Source organism: Leuresthes tenuis, unplaced genomic scaffold (genome assembly GCF_036924035.1).
Source record: "Leuresthes tenuis unplaced genomic scaffold, fLeuTen1.0.hap1 SCAF_15, whole genome shotgun sequence".
Taxonomy (NCBI): Eukaryota; Metazoa; Chordata; class Actinopteri; order Atheriniformes; family Atherinopsidae; genus Leuresthes; species Leuresthes tenuis.
In genome coordinates this window covers 18,884,568-18,902,098 of record NW_027325369.1, presented here as the reverse complement: position 1 = coordinate 18,902,098, position 17,531 = coordinate 18,884,568, and the positions used below count along the sequence as shown (strand labels likewise).

The 17,531-nt window shown below is 39.3% G+C and overlaps 1 protein-coding gene across 2 annotated transcripts in view; it reads right to left on the bottom strand.

The window, feature by feature from the left end:
* Nucleotides 1–824: 824 nt before the first annotated feature.
* stxbp6 (syntaxin binding protein 6 (amisyn)) overlaps nt 825–17,531 on the bottom strand; it is a 50,206-nt gene continuing 33,499 nt past the window's right edge. The window contains exons 3-7 of one of the 2 annotated variants that reach the window (XM_072365230.1): nt 12,767–12,897; nt 12,445–12,610; nt 8,777–8,875; nt 4,099–4,256; nt 825–2,345 (exon numbers count right to left, since the gene is read on the bottom strand). In XM_072365230.1, coding sequence (XP_072221331.1) covers nt 2,322–2,345; nt 4,099–4,256; nt 8,777–8,875; nt 12,445–12,610; nt 12,767–12,897 — 578 coding nt within the window. In that variant the 3' untranslated portion in view covers nt 825–2,321. The remainder of the gene's footprint in view (nt 2,346–4,098; nt 4,257–8,776; nt 8,876–12,444; nt 12,611–12,766; nt 12,898–17,531) is intronic. The other variant, XM_072365231.1, reaches the window with a different exon arrangement.

The window sequence follows — 17,531 nt, the reverse complement described above, 5'->3', positions numbered from 1 at the left end:
AGTGTGCATAATTTTACATCCTATCATATGTTCTTCTGTAGATGAAAAAACTATTTCATACGGAGCACCTTTCACTTTTCCAAGGAAGAAGCATTCTTATTTTGAGAATACTGGAAAAATAATTAGCAGAACACGAGGTGAGATCTTTACTGCTTATTACGAGACAAGCACAAATGCTAAAATTACAATGTTCCTATTTACTCAAACATATTCTACATCTCCAGTAGATAATAAACACACATTGTAAAGTTAGTCACTACAACATTATTTAAACTAGTGAGAGATCAGATATCAGCATACAGAAAAGACTGAAGTATTCAAATTTATCATCATAAAAAGCTAATACTAGATCTGCAAAAGGTAATTTTCTATGTACTATAAAAAACACTGAGGACTTTATTCACGTGAAGCCAAAACACTCAATTCATTGAGTCATGAATAATCTGAACTGCGGGATAATGACAGACAATGTCAACACTGATCTGCAGACCGAGATTTTTACATAAAGAGGAACTAATGAGGAACCATTTCACTGTGATTATGGACTGAAGTTTATTTCAAATCTTACAGAATTATAGAGTTGAGATCAGAGTGATAGGAGCAAAGTTAAAGCATGAAGTGAAACAGAGAAAGTGACATATTGATCCTTGAGACACTTAAAGCTATTGGTACCTAATAGTTTTTTGAGTGGGGAACATCAATGCGAGTTAAAAGCAAAAATGCAATAACAAAGAACAATCAATAAAATAAATGTACAACTCTGGATACCATCGTTTCACAGAACTATAAAAGCTGGCAGTAAAAATGACACAGAATAAGAAAAATGAATCTTTATATCTTGTTTTATTAAAACAATTAACATCCAAAGTGTTAGAGAGACATAAAAGCACAATAAAGTTAGGCAACTGGAACGTTTCTTTAAGAACTCAACAGTGCTCTTCTGCGACATAAAGTTATCAGTGTACTGTAACATCGTGAATTATAAAATTCGAAATATAAAAAGAATCAAATACATCTCAAGTGTGAGGGTGGTATCTTGCCAGTGAGAAAGCCAAAGCTATACAGTCAGTGTGGGGGACAAAAAAGGAAACGATCACAAGCCGCTGCTTTTTGAGACATTTTGCCCCCTATTAGCATACACATCATTATGATAACCAACTCAAATGAAAAAAGAATTTAAAAAAGCACAAGGTGCGACTATTTGATGTTCGAAGTTGAAATACAGCTAGGATTAATTCCAAAACATCCCATGATCAGGGACAATTAGATCTACAGACATTGAGATAACACAATATAGGTTGCTTTTTACAATGCAGAAGCTGGTTTACTGAACTGTCCCACTGTAACATAACTTAATACACCATGTACTTAATATACTTAAAAAGAAAAAAAGCTTATTCTTAAGACAATGTTTTTCAAGTACACTTCCAAAAAAGTTGGCAACCATGTATCTTAGTTGCTTCAAATTATAGACAAGGGGCAACAATATTTCAACATCTTTAGATAATTTAGAACGGCCGCCCAAGCTGTTCTATTCAGTCTCATATGCACTTTATGAAATGGAAATATTATGACTAATACTGTAAAGATACTTTTTGAGATTAAGGACAGAGCAACAGCCTGACTAATCTCAAGAGTCAGAATAGAGAATCGTCACTATAAAGATGTATAAAGTGGATTGATTGATGGTCAAGGGAAGAGATACTCTTTTCTCAACTGATGTGATCCTTCCTGTCATCTGAAATCCTACACTCCCCAAATATATATACACATGTATGTCATATATCTATGTGATTTGCCTATATTGTCCCCTAGTCCAAAGTAAAACCCACAAGAAAGTCCCTTCCTCATAAACATGGCTGAAAAATCATTATGGTGCTCATAAGTAACTCTTAACAAGTAAAAACAAGCTGTTTCCGGTCTGGGAGTGATTGCTGATCATTACAATTCAGCTTGTGGATACTTGCATTAGTATCTGGGAAAATTAAAATAGAAAGTGTATGGAGGGGCTGTCATTAGTAAGCACAGTCATGGCTGGAACTTTTTGGCCAGTGGATGGATGAAACGTTCTGCTGACAGTCTGAAGCAGAGTTGCTTACATCTCCTCTTCCTCTTCTGTGCGTGATGCATCACCATCATTAGTAATGAGATGCTCCAAAGTACAATAAACCAAAACATTAAAATGTTACCATTGTTAAAAGATATTATTCATGTTAAAGATTTGAAAAAGAATAAAATCTGGGATCCTTCTCCTGTGCAGCGACTGGCATTTGAATCCCCCCCCCCCAGCCCAGCCCAGTTCAGTTGGTTTTGGCAGTGGTCTAACACTTGTGCTTCATGGCAAGCTGTAGAAAAATTAGGGTGGGGGTTGTAGGAAAGTACAGTAAGAAAACTCAAGAGAATGTCATTGCATCAATCAATTACCTTCTAAGCTAAAGTTAAGGCAACTAAAACCAACAGGATGTATCATACTGTTCAATAAAACACAGAATGCGGAAACAAAAAATTGACTGAGATCTTTCCCAAAGAGGAAAGATCTATTAGGCAAGCAGTGAGCCTGGTACTTTCTAAGCAGGCTCTCTGCATATTCATCTACCTCATTAACAGTGGTTCTAATGGGCTTTACGGGAGACTCATTAAAGAGGTGACAAAGCCACCAATCTAATACAAAACGACAGGGTGTGGAAATGTGAAAAGAAACACACACACACACAGCAGAGTGAGAATGGAGTATGCTGCTGTGGAATGAGGAGAAGTGAAATCCACAAATCGATCAAGTGGGGGCAGCAGAGCAGCACAGAGAAATTAGTGGTTTTGATTCAAACTGAGCAGTGCAGTTAAAGTGTCTGCTGTCAGAAAGTGCAGAAATGAGATTGCAGAGATGGACTAAGAGGAAAAGAGTCAAGGTGACTCACTCACTGTACTGCAGATGCTTGCTGCTGTACTTGACTAGAAAGCAGAGATCCACTCTCTGCTCTCGTCTACTTAGAACCAGTTCTGGAGGGTCAGAACTGGTTCTAAGTGGATAATATGTTATATCTAACAGCATTATGTAAGAAACTTACAAGATGATGATAACAATTTAAAGTTACTAAGAAATGTGTGATTACAAAGTGAAACACTGTAAAATGCTCACATATACAATGTAACTTTCATTATGCTGCATTGAATTTTTTCGCAGCACCAGAATTCCTACTTTTGACATCATTTTAGGGAATGCAGGCAAGCACCTCTCGTCTGCCAGTCAAATCAATGTGCGCATTGCACAGTCTCCGTCAGCAGCTTAAGACTACCGTGCCTTCGGACGGTAACCTCACCAACATATGCAGAAGAGTTGAAAAGTGGGAAGACTCAAAGCCTTCACGATACATCCTCAAGTAATGTTCAGTCAGAAATGACTTTCCATCCTCCTCTAAGGCTGCCACTTGCATGTAACACAGAGTTCTCTGACAAACAGTATGTGTCTGGATGACACTGTGCAAGACAAATAAGTTATGAAGACAAATGTGTCGCAAATAATGTATCAAGTGAAATGAGAAACAGCAGCAAATGAGGAATTCTTTGTGGGGGGGGAGCATGCAGTCATTTCCTCCAGAATCAACGGAAGACACAGCTTTTTGTAATTCATCACAGAGGGGAAGCTCATCTGTGAGGAGTAAGAGGGTCATGCAAGGCTTTTCAACTATCTTTCAATTGTCTTAAGCATGATTCACGTGGTCTTTTCAAGGGGTGGTGGACGGATTTGATAATAAAGTCAAAGAGCATGCAATTAGTTTTCAGAACAAACAAGAGATGTGTGGAGTGATGGAGGATGAGAGCACACTCTATAGAAAGCCACCAGAGAGAGAAAATGAGGGAAGAAAAACACTATTATTTCCACACAGCAGAGAACACCACTGCTAAGAGACACTGCTATGTCAAAATGAAGCACTTCTTAAAGGTATCCTCACGTTTAAGCACTAACAGCACACAGTATTTTTCAATATTTGAGGTGACACTTGAAGATGGCATTTCAATGTAATTTATTAAAATAGATACAGTGATCCCACTGATAGACACATAGATACAGTTATGCATTTAGCTTGCATATCGTCTCACCTTGTGTGCAGTGACAGCAAACTGTTCAGCGCTGTTCATCATGTCTGCAGTCCTTTCCTCAGCCCGACCTAACCGCTCACCGCGCTCATTGAGGGCTTGGCTGGCCTTCTGTACAGCACTCGTCACACTGTCTGCAGCTGAATGCAGTATACTGTTACCTGTAGATAAGGATGGGAGTAAGGCAGCAGGCCAGACATGGCAAAGGTAGGCAAGAAAGGGAGGTAAAACACAGAGAAGAAATGGATATTAATTTCATAAACAGCATGATGTAAGTGGCCTGTTGTCATGAAATAGCCTAACGTGGCTGTGGCGCAATCAGTGTCCCTGAGCATTAGTGGTAATGGCGGAAGACAAACCCATGAAAAACAAAATGGTTACCAGCAGGTGCAGTGTGGGAGGGTGGCTAATGAGTTTTCTTCGAAGTTGATTTACTTCAAGGAAAGATCAAGAGAAATTAACCTTTCCAAACTTGAAAGTATGGCGCAACAAATCGAGTAGCTTCAGGATTATTGCACCCTTGCAGGAAGGTTGTCATTGAATGAGACATTTCTTCAATTTTGAACTTGAAGTCAGCCCTTTTATTACTCTTTTTCTAAAGTGCAGTGGGATAAAGGATGTTTAGCTGCATGGGCCACCCTGAAGGCCCAGCGGTGGATATAAGACAGAGAACACATCCTCAGATAGCTGTGGCAGCCTTGCGGATGTTTTCTCTGACAAGCCATTAATCTACCACACGTTGGGGTGCTGTAAGAGCGCTGCCTAACAACTAGACTAAGAACAGCAATCTTGCTGCTGAGTTTCTGTTTTTCCACAGTTACTTTACATCACATGCCAGTTTAAGAAGACAACTGCATTGTTTTAATGCTGTCACCCCTCCTCATATCTTTGCTTTCTGCCTCTCTGAGATACAGAAAAAAAAAAAGTATGAAGGTACAGAGTGTATTAACACCTGACAAGCTTGATTCGATCATTTCCCACAGGAAACCGCAATATTGTACAAGAATGTCTCCTGGCACAAGGCAGGTAGGCTGAGTGACAGATAATTGGGACAGCTCCACTGCACTGGATTATATGACAGCCCAAAAGCAGAAGGAGAGGCCAGCTGGCAGTCCTTCAAACAAAGTTAACTTGATAAGATTCAAAGTAATTTATGTCGAGACATATCCATGCTGCAGACACACAGATGGGAGTACATATAGATGTTTATGCTCACACCTACTCTCACACAAAAAGAAATGGAAACACATGCACAAATACAAGTCCATCCTTCCGTCAATTTTTGGAGGGATCACACTAAATGAATCACACCGCACATGTTAAACACATCTGGAGCAATGATTAAATAAGCTTCCGGGCTCTTGAGAAAATATGTGTTATGATAATTTAATGTGCTGCCAATATGATTTACTTTACACATGGCTGAAACCCTTTTATAGGAAAACACACTTTCTCTCTAAGATTGTAAGTCTTCACTAGAAAGTTTAAAACCTTTTGACCTCTAGAAAGATTTTTTTTAATCCTCTCCTCCTCCAGGGAAGCCCAGGGAATTACTCCCAGCATCCTCAGTACAACCCCCACACTCCAGTCCACACCTCACAGTAAAAAGAACATCTTAATGTATTTCTCTGCCCACTATTTTCCTTTTTCTTTTGCCTTTCCTCTTTTATTCTCAAAGATCAGCGGCTGGCTGTAAGCTGGGCTGCCCCCGAGTGAGCTGCTGAAATATAATTAGTGAAATGCAGGGTGGAGACACTATGGAAGGGTTATGAGGAGGGAAATGAAGCACAGACTGAATGAAACATGTGTAGGAGTTTGATATGTGGCGCCATTTCTGTGATTCATATTGTGTCTTTGTGTCTCAACTTAAAAGTAGAAGCGGATCAACAATCCTTATTATCTGAATGAATAACAGATTTCTATTCTATTTTCATTGTTTTATATTCGCCATGCAAATGAACGAGACAAGAGTTTAAATTCCTTTCTATGAGGACAATGATATTGCATCAAAAATGTAAAAACATAAAATAAAATCTTCTTTTGCGATCTAGTCAATGAATTGACTAAATCTATGACATGCCCATCTCGACAATGTACAAGGAATTTTGTTGCCATTCTTTAGGATTTTTCAAACAATGGAGATTGAGCAAAAAGGCAAGTTGTTGTCACGTAACAAAATATTCCAGAAAACAGAAGCTATGAGCAAAGATAAACAGAACCAGGAAGTGGGACCCCCTCCTCTTTTCAGTTGTACAGTAGATTCCAAGCGGCAGAGTACAGGCTGAACTGCTGAAAACAATCTGATGGTTACTAAGAGGAATACCACGCTGACAGCAAATTCCCTTTTCCTATAAAAATATATACAATTTATGAGATTGCATGGTCAAATTAAAAAAAGCAAACACACCTACACAAAAGGCCCGTGCAACAATACACGCTGTACTTCTTGAACATTTTCATTCTGGCAGTATGTGTGATCATATCGTGACTGTGCTCGGGTAATGGTGTGCAGGGTGTATGTGTGGGAGTCTTCAAGGAGAGTGTACCACATGAAGATTTCTTTAATGCAATAACATGCGTGTGCTTATGAGTACTCCAACAGGCTCCATCAAAAATTCTCTGTATTGCACAGCTATCATCAATGACGCACACATCATTTGTCCAAACAAACGCATGAAGCATTCTGTCAAGGAGTCTGGTGAGTGATCCTCCTCCGAGTTATTTTTTACATGCATATTATTGCTGTTATTTCAACCAGCAGCAATTTCCCAGTTTTTGTTACAAGGGACCAAATTAAGCTGCTTTTAACTGCATACATGTCGACATATTCAGTACATGGATGGCATGAACGAGCCAGTCAGCTGTACTTACAAAGACTATATGCTTCTAAAAAGAGTTATAACATCAAAAAGATATTTTTTTTTCAAAACTGACAAAATTATATTTCCTACTGCTAGAGATTACAAGAAAATAGAGATTAAGCAGCCCTGTGATGGACTGGACCCATCCAAGGTCCAAATTCTAACAATGTTACAATATACCTACAAAGCACACATTTAAAACACTGATTCTTTAAGTAACTACACTGCTACTTCAGTCTTTCCAATGGATTCATTATAAAAAGAATCCATAGGAGATAGCTAATAGACACGACAGGAGCCTATAGGCAAAGCTATACTGCTACAGCTGCAAGATCTCTCTGCTGCAGTTTAATTAATGCAAATCTTGACATTACCAGGAGCAGTATAATGAAACTATAGCAGAGGATCAAACCGAAGGGACACCTCCTCCTGCCTCCTGACACACACACCTATTATTTCTTTGTAGCGTGTTATCCAGTTACTTTTTTTCCCCCCTTAATCCAATCATTTTTCTCCAATTTTCTTCTCCCTGCAGTTTCACTCTCTTTCGTAAATTATGCTCGATTCACTTCATCAAGCAGTTCTTTTCTCCCTCTCATCATTTCCTTCCAAATCGTTTCCATTGTATTCTTTTCAAAGACTCTCTTTTCAAGTCGAGTCAATTCCACCCCTAATCATAAATGTAAAATGTGTTAGAAGGTTTACACGGATATAATGAGTAGTAATTCAGTACCTGTACCACCCCTCCCCCCCTCCCTCCACACTGATATAGCATTCAATTTTTTTTTTGTTACTTTATGCATTCTACAGATACAATTGGCTTTAATTCCTCCTTTCATCCCTTGATGAACCCCTTAGCTGGCCTTTAGTTAAGTCCCTGTCATGCCGTTTAAAAAAGGCTGTTGGGAAAAAACAGAACATTATGTCCTGATTGCACCAAAGAGCTGTTCAAGTCCTGATAGAAAACGACTAAAGTATTCAAGAACAACCTCCTCTCAGAGGCTTTAATTATCAGATAAATGTCATTATCACACCATGCATTAAAAGCCATTACTTCCATTATTATGGTCTTGACTAAGCTTTCACTTTTATTAGCAACATGCTACACAAGCAGCACCGAATACCGAGTACACCATCGGTTAAGAGCCGTGCTATCACTGCACTGCCCTTGGACAGCAACAGGTACCTCTGAACAGTTTTTGTAAGTGACTCTGCACACTCTCTAACAGTGAGGGTGCAGGACAATGAGCATGACTCACATAGCCTTTGGATCTAAAACATAAAATCCTTATCGGCTCAACCCCCGTAAAGAAACATATGAAGGGAAATATGCCCTTGTGCTCAATGGGAGCAGATAGAAAAAACTAACAACATCAGTTGCTGGCCTTGAGAGCCAGGAACAAAGCTTGCTTGTCAAAGGGAAGAGAATGAGTTTTCATGACTTATCCTTCTTTTTCTGTTTATCCAAATTGAACATGCCATACAGCTTGAGAAAATTAAATTGTTTGTTCCCAGGTGGACTGAAGAGCATACGTCAGATATCCTTAATTTGCTGCTTGTCACTCAAAGATATTGCAAAAAGTACATCTATTCCAAACAGGCCACGATTAAAACAAATAACCTTTGTTGAGTACAAATCAGCTAAAATGTTATGCATATTGGGCATAAGATCTGATCATTCTTGACGTAGGTTTTCTTAGCATCAGTGGTTTTAATGTTATGGCTGATCGGTGTTCTAGAAACTCTTTATGACACCTGGAAGCCAACACGATTATAATAGAAAACACACTTTTGTTTCTTACATTTTAATTCATGCTTACCTTGTCTTAATAGATGGCCTTGATGTGAAACTAACTGTTTCTTCATTCTGTTCAAAAAGACCTTGCAACGGAAAATGACCGAATCTACAGCTTGGCCTTCTGTGATGAGAACATATCAGAAATCATATTCAGCTTTGATGTTCAACAAATGATGCAGTTTGAACATAGTTGGACAGTTACCAATCTTTTTAAATATTATTATTAAATTAAGAGTTAGGCAAATCAGAAGTTTAGTTCATTATGAAAATCATGCAGCTGTAAAAGTGGTATCATTCATCTACTGTAAGATCTGTTACGTTGTTAACTGGTTGGAAACTCAAATTACAATAATACTTTTTAAAAAACAGGTTGTCTTAAAACCCTGTAAGAGAAGGCTAAATTCTCATTCTGCTCAGGAAAACATTTCACACACACAAATCAGTTTAAACTAGGGGGAGACAATTTAATTATCAATAGCAAATGGGAGTCAGAGAGAAAAGCTCCGGTGGCAAATTAGGTTATAACAGTATATAACCTTGTGGGCAGCAGCCCCAGTCGTCTGATAACAATGCAATTAGCAAATGAGCTTTTATTTCCAAACCAATTATATGAGATTTAAGATTGGACCTAGGACTTGGATATGACATAATGTTTAATGTTTGTAGACTGTATGTTGATAACATCTTCTGGATTGGAGGCTATAATAAACAGCTGCACATCGTGTCTTTTCCACACTACAGCCCCCATTAACAGGGATTTTGGTGTTGCAAACAAGATTTTCTTCTTTATTTGAATTCTAAACATTTAAATGTACAAATTTTACCTGCATCTACTACTTCTAAGCTTCAGTTTGTTTAGCTTTTTTCACAATAGCATCAATGACCATATGTTCCTCGCGTCATTCTATGTCAAGTTCCTCAGGGAGGGTTTGTAGGTGCAAGTCTGAGTAGCATCCATCCTGGGAGATGGTCATTCTGAACTCCGTTTTTTTGGGTCACAAGGCTGTTACAAATACTAAATTCAACTCATCTCACAGAGCAAAACAGGACCTCAAATGACGGTTTGTTTATAGCTTGCAGTCCAAGTAGCACTGACCAATCACCTTGTAGTTTCAATAAACATTGTGAGGAGAGCAAAACTCTCAAACGCGTTGGTGCAGTTAGATTCACCAAAAACTATCTGTGATCATCTGATGGCGACTTCATTTTTTAGCAGCTTTAAAAGATTGTTCCCACCGTAATGGAGGACTAGTTAGCAGAACAGGAAGGGTTGACCTGGATAATTGCTGTCCGTAGTTATGATGAACACTTTCAGCTTTAGAAGCAAGGAAATACTGGCCATTGCCCACAGAAGGTATCGTGTTAACAAGATTTCTTCACAGGCACATTCCTTGGAAAAAGCTAGCAAGTCAGCTAACGACAAAGCTCAAACCAAGCTATATTTCTAGAATAATCACTTACACTTTTCCTTTCACTAAAAAAGAAATATTAATATGCTGCAGGCTTCTGCTTTTAGCCAGTTGAGGGCTGTCTCTGGCGAGCACGTAGTCCTGAATGTGAGAATACCCTGAAACTGTGTGCTGAGGCAGTTCCAGTGGAACAACCTGTCCTTTGACTATCAAAGCTTTGGAACCATCCTGAAGTTGAATGAGTTCATCATCACAGCCGAGTTATTGCCTATACTTGCTGTAAATGTAGAGGTACAACACTCTCCAGTAAAAAGAGACTTCCTCGGTTTATATGCTGAGTGAATGCATGTGTAAACTTGCACAAGCAGCAACGGCATAGACTTATTCATCACTGATATTGTCGTAGTTCCCAGTTTGACATTTTTCTTTACTGCATGCACACTAAATGAACAGATGTTTGCGGCTTCCTGAGAAAGTTAATTTCCGAGGAACTGTCACAGGAAAGTTAATTTGGCAGTAACAGCCGTCTTTTTTATTTTTTATTTTTTTTACTATATTGCCTAATAAATTGTTTGTACTGCAAAGATAAGCACATCTCATTTTGTAAAACCATGTAAAAAACAGATTTCTGGGCAGTCTTTAGGAAGCTATTTCATGCTTTCCGGGCTCTGCAATCTGGGGGTATTTCTGCAGATAGAGTCTCCCACAGTTATGGTCCCACACCTGAGCAGCGTCATGATTTTTGTTTTGCACTGGTGTGAGACTTAAACTGGAGTGGACAGAACTGGCAGAAGGCTGGCATCCTCCCTGTTCTTCCTGTCATAATGTGCGTGGTGAACTGCCATGTTTTTCATCAATAATGCACAGCTTCCCCCACACTTCCTGAGATCAGGGAGTTAATGATCAGATTAGTGGCCAAAGATCTGACTTGATGTCAAATGCTGCTTCTACGAAACCAATTCTAAAGCACAAAAAAGTCTCTTTCTAATAGAATTAACTGCTTTCATTGATAAATTCTGCATTTATACCGCATTACATACGAGCATTTATAAATCTCCAAGAGTTTGTGCAGCTAAAACAATGCTGCACGGTTGCTAAGAGTAATTTTCAAATCTTCCGGAGCTATGTGGTTGAAATGCAACATTTGCACTCCATAGTTCACCCTTCTCTAAAAAAGCCTCAAATATGGTGCTCTTTGGGACACCGCTACCTTCCCACCTACACATACAGAGACAATAATACACACCAGGGTCAGCTGAAGAATGCTAAATATGGACTGGGCTGTCAGTGTAGGAGGAAGGTCAAGGCAATGTAACAGAAGGTTCAGGAGACAGGGCGTCTTTATCATCAATGAACAGATAGTGAATTCCCACACACAAAGAGGGAAAAATAGAAACAGAAAATGTTCCTCCGCTTCAGATGAACTACAAAATATAACCAAAATGGCAGCTCAACAGTTGAAAGTGGGGGGGAAATGGGCAACGTGCAGGAGGAAGGTTAGGACATGTTTTCATGAATAATTTCATGAATAATGCAACATGCTGAATAATGTTTGGAGATGAGAGCTGCGTGTACACGGGTCGATATCTGATTAAGCTCCGCAGAATGCTAAATTCTCACTCATACCAACCTCCTCCTACAGCAGACAAACCATTGCATTTTCCATGTGTAAAACGTTTGGCACTTGAATGTGCCATGGCCTCTTTGAGGAGCTTGTCTTTACTTATTAATTGGGCATGAAATCAAAATCCTTTCACGGAAGAGACGTCAAATTTAAATGGACTGTTATTCCACAGTGACTGATTTAGTATCATTATAAGAAATTAAGTGACTGCTGCAGTGACAACTTTGAGGTTTTATGTTACTTTTGAGGTATGAAAGTCTTCAAAATCATTAGTCTCAAACATCAGCCACACAATGAAATGTGTCAAAAACACAAATTAGAGAAAGTTACGGTTCAGTGTTGTGCCGAAATAATTCTCTGTGCTGTAAAACCAGTTTATATATCTGTCAGATGCTTTAAGGCAAAGCTGATGTATTTTGTTGGACACTCTCTTTGACATCGCTCCTGGAGAGCCCACAACAGATGCTGTGTACAAGAAATAAGCATACATTTTCAAACACACCAGGTGCTGGTTGTCATCATACATAATTAGATTCAGACTGGCTTACAGCACAGTGTGACAGCAGTGAACATGGCACTGTAGAGTCACTGTGTTCTGAATAGAATTAGCAACAAATGTTACTGTTTTACGAATACATTTCTTTTAAAATGTCTTACCCCCAAGCAGTTTGGACTGACAGTTGACAAAGTCTGGTTTCCGTGCTGAGCTGTAGCGCTGGCAGGTGTGGTGAAGGATCTGGATAAAGGTGCACTTCTCTCCTGCTGAACTAGCAACCCACTGGTCCAAAGCGTTATCGAATGTCAGGTCAAATTCTGGACAGTCCTTAGAGAAAATAGGAAAGGCTAACATGACGTAGCAAGGATAGCATGTGGAAAACAAATGGGTATAAATGCTTTTGTTAAATCTGAAGTCATTCCTGGCAATATAATCGTAGCATGAGTTGAAGAATGAATAAGAAAAATGAATTACTGAACATACTTTGTTTGGGTCAATGCCGTTGACCTGTCGTAGCTGATCAATTGTCCACTGTGACCTTTTGATAAAGGCAGAGGATCCTTGGAACTGCTTCACCTTAGTGATGGATACGCTGGATGGTTTCTTATTTGTCACTGTGGAAACAAAAGCAATGAAACATTCAAGATGAACCCGACGCATTAAACATTAACTAATAAAATTCCACAATGCAAAGTTTAGAGTAACTTGTTGACATAATTAATATACGGCATGGACAGTTCATCACATAACAAATACTGGACAAGCAGAGGTTACAGGCTCTGGGCACAAAGTGATCTTTAACAATGAGCAATTTCCATTTGAGCCAACAGTAACAGTAATGATGGAGGAAAAAATAAAAAAAATCCCATGAGAAGAAACAAGACCTGCTGGCTTTGACTTTATTATTTAATCAGAACAAATTGTATGCACTAATCTTTTCAAGTTTTCAACAGTAATAGTTTCGAAGAAACTGGTTTTGAACTTAAAGTTCCATGACAGCATCGCTATTGGTCACTGTCGGCTTTTCTCAGTTAATACACACATTATAAAACAGCAAAGGTTTTAACTTCTGTAAATGCAACATAAAGTGATTATGTACTGGAACGCAAAGAACTGTACTCTGATTTTTCATCTCCTGCTTAGCGACAGCCCACATCAGATGTTTATACAGGACGACCATCAGCGAGGGTTCTGGTTCCAACAAGTGTCTGAATCTCTGGATGTTTTTGAGAGCAGATTCTGAGACCTTTTGTCCTTCCCAGTGTCAATATGCTCTGTGTTGCTTTTTTAACCCAGACAACAAAATTCTCCTTCCGCTTTCCAACATCCGCCTTTGTGTCATCTCAAAGAGGAAAGTGATCGGGTCACTTTCACTGCTGTTTCTCATCAACCCTCAAAAAACCAATACTTCCATGCTGACTATTATGTTCCATTTTCCCTATTGTTCAGGCTCACTTAGCGGAGGATGCGCCGCACCCTTCTCTGGAAATGATTCTGAAAATATAGGTAGGGCCGAATGTTACGTCAGGTGATACAGTCACTGTGCAAACTCCCACGAGATAAGGGATGTTTGGTTATGTTTTGTGTATCCATTTTGACAGCTGCTGTTAATACTGAGGTACTGACCTGTGGTTCCAGCCTGGAACAAACAGACAGAGAGAGGAAGACAGATACTTATAAGCAAGCAGTCTCGTCTCCGTGATCTTTTCTTTGAGAATTTATTTTCACTCAAACAGCTATGACAAACAGATGAACTGAGTGATCAAATCTGTCTGGGGTCACGCGGATGATTAATTGGAGCTCTAGAAACCAGAACATTTCATAAAGAGGATGACATCTGGGTGTAATGAACCAATGTGTTGAAGGACAGAAGTCTATAAACTGAGGTCATCCAATATGCTACAAGAATAATGTGTCGCCGAGTTACACTGATAATAATAGCACAGGATAACTCCTTTCCCAGACTGATTAAACAGAAATGATAGCTTTTCTGTCCTTATCCTGTAAGGTGAAGGACCGATAGGTGAAAGACACAAGTAGGAATTGTTAAAAGGGAGACATGTCACTGTCTTTTATGCAAAAATGCCGAACACTGCAGGGACGTGGACTAATGTTATTCTCATTAACAATCAATCCGATGTTTTTCAGTTGACAGAAATGTCTCCGTCTACATCATGAAATAGTACTAATGCTAGTTTTAATCCCCCCGAGGCAAAGGTTATGTCTTCAAATACCTTTTTAGATATGCCTGTCAGAATACTTTTTTTAAGGTAAATTACTGACCTATCATATTAGCACAGTCCTGTGTCTGTGTGTGACCTAGCGCCTAATAAAGCACAATTTACTGACATCTACACAAACAAAGGTATCAAACCCACTGGAAGAGAAAACAACACAACCAAGGCTGGAAAATGGGAAACAAATGCGTACAAAAAGGTCACATTTGATTTTAGTGGTGAAATGCTTGAAAACACAAAGACATACTGAGTGTCATAACTCCTCCTGCTGATGCTGCACATCTGTATCTGCTTTCAGCTCAGTTTTACTGTTTGGTAGCTTATAAAGACTTAGCTCTGGGTTCTGTACCTTGTCAGCAGTGCACCCCACCACACAGAAGCTTGAAGACATTTCACAGATATTGCTCGCGGGTGAAAGTTATGAGAAGGCAACTTCGCATAATTTAAAGACATCGAGCAATAAGTTGTTTTTCCCATTCCACGTGGGAAGGACCTTTTTGCACTCCGTCTCTGCTGTTTAATCATAAAATGCCCAGTGACTGAAAGTAAAACAGTAATGTAACATACTGAAAACCCAGCGACTTTTGCAATACACAGCAACAACCAATGGTGGCATGGCTCAGTGGTTGTAAATGTTGTCACCTGTGGCATACTATTCATCATACAATATGATAAAAATATCTAATAACGGTTATGAAAGAGTAGGAAGTACCTAAGTATGAGCAGCTTTGACTGACAGTCAACTCACAGCTTTCTGAGCCTGACTTCAAAACTATCCCACACTTAGTCCACTGTTAAAATAACAGTTACGCAACACTGGACAAATGGGATTAAACAGGAGAGACACATGCTGAATGCACTTTTTCGTGTCAAAATTACAACACATTTAACCTGTCAACAGTGTGCATGTTTTCAGCTTTTATCAAATCAAGCTCTGACATTGCATCGAGACCCAATCACTGAAATGCCTGAAGGCCACGGAGAGAACTCATCCACACATCAATACAGAGGTCTTAATCAAGGCACAAGACACCTTTAAGGCTCTCAAACCAATTTCATTTAGAGCTGCTAACTTGCATCTTGTTTAGGGAGATCACAGATTATCAGAATTACTGACAGTTAGAACAGGTGGCCTTTTTCAAACAGCAATCAAGAAGAAACATGACGTTAAACTTTTTCAATAAAGTGCAACTTGATGATGCTCTAGTGGTATATTTAATCAAAGCAATATTGTTTGTGATGAGCAAAAAGGCACAGAGGCAAAATTCTAACAAAATTCAAATGGCAGCAAACAAGGATACCATTTATAACAAAAATCATAGAATGAAGTCTGGCATTTGTTTACCGCATTAGAAACACAGAGTTTATCAGTGTTAGATATCTAGTGTAACACCCCAAACACCTTGCTGTCGCCACAGAGTTCTCCAGTTGCTCTGTTGACTGCGTTTCAGTTCTTGAAATGATCCAAAAGACGGATGAACATGTTGCTCATCCCTTGAAATAAACTACAAATGTGAAAGTTTATTATGAAATGCTGTATCTCCACAGTAGAAATCACCCCCAAAAAAACAGGCGTCAATCATATACAGGAAAAGTCTCCAACCACTAAAAGGTCGCCAAACACTTTGTTTCCATGTGGGCTGGCTGTCAGGGGAAGGCCATGCTGTTCCTGTCCTGTTTCTTTCTCATGCTCTGATGGTGACATGCTCTCACTTCCTCCAAAGGATAAATCCCTTGTTGTGTTTGGCTATGCGTGAATACTGCAGCCTGAAGGGAAACTCGTGGTGTTCCCCTCAGACTGCGGAGATCACAGAGGGAACATTCCCAGGATCAGCTCACCCTCAAGGAAATATTATCACAGTTGTGCTTGTTAACATAGATATGCGAGTAGCACTACATGAATGACAAGGTAAGTGAACCCACTATGAAGGAGGACCACCCACATGGGCATATATTAAAAACTTCCTTTCCCTTACATAACACAACATGATCCTCATTTCAACCCTGATGCTTATCGAAAATTTCCAACCAAATGCCAGAAATATGATAAGCGTCAACATTTTGGGCCATCCAAGCAAAGCTATGAAAATCCAAAACCGCAGAATAACAAAAGATCACATCAGATATGGAAGATAATGAGAAATTCTACGGTCTGGGAGACACAGTGTTGCTGCCAATTCCTTCTCTGGTAACAATCCCAAAATAAGGCACTTCTGTTGCTTCTAGAAGTACAAAAATCATATTGCCACACATATCTTTCTTCACATAAAACTTCAGATTAAAAGGTAAAAAACATCTTGTTAGTATATCTGAAAAAAACCTGAGTTTGTTTATAATTGCTTGGCTCCATTCTAACCACTTCAAAGCATTTCACAGCCTCTACCACCACCGGGTGGGCTAGGGACCTCTTGACAAATCTAGCGTTTTCCATCAGTAGTCAATCTTCTCCTTGCAGGCACAGGTGGTTACCAAGGTGATCTCAAGTGAATGGAACAGAAACACCCGAGAGGCCAAGGCTGGCACCTGACTAGGTTCATACTGGGATAGCGAGGTATGAAGACAATGGTGCAAGTTTGACTCTTAAAAAGCAAATAAGTGCTCAACTGCAATGAAATGCAGTACTGGTGTTTGTTTGGCTTGGCAAGGGGCCCCGTCTTCATTAGTAATATAGGAGTGCTGTCAAGGGAGAGAGCATGTGTGTTCGAAAAAAACTAAACAGATGAGGCCGCGAGAACCAAGTCATCAGCACTGTGCGGCAAATTATTCGAAATGTAAAAAAAATTTTAAATTAAAATCAGGAAGGAGTTCAAAACTTGACTTTTACAGACAAAAACACCAAATATTTCAAAGCTCGATCTCTTTGCAACAGCCTGAAATCATTTCCTGCTAAGCTTACAGACCGTTAAGTATTCAGTAAGGAGCTTGTGTGTCTCGGCACGAAGGGCACATTCTTGAAAGCTACACATCCAAACAGTTTGCCTAACAGGTTGAATTTTGTACTTTGTTATTAG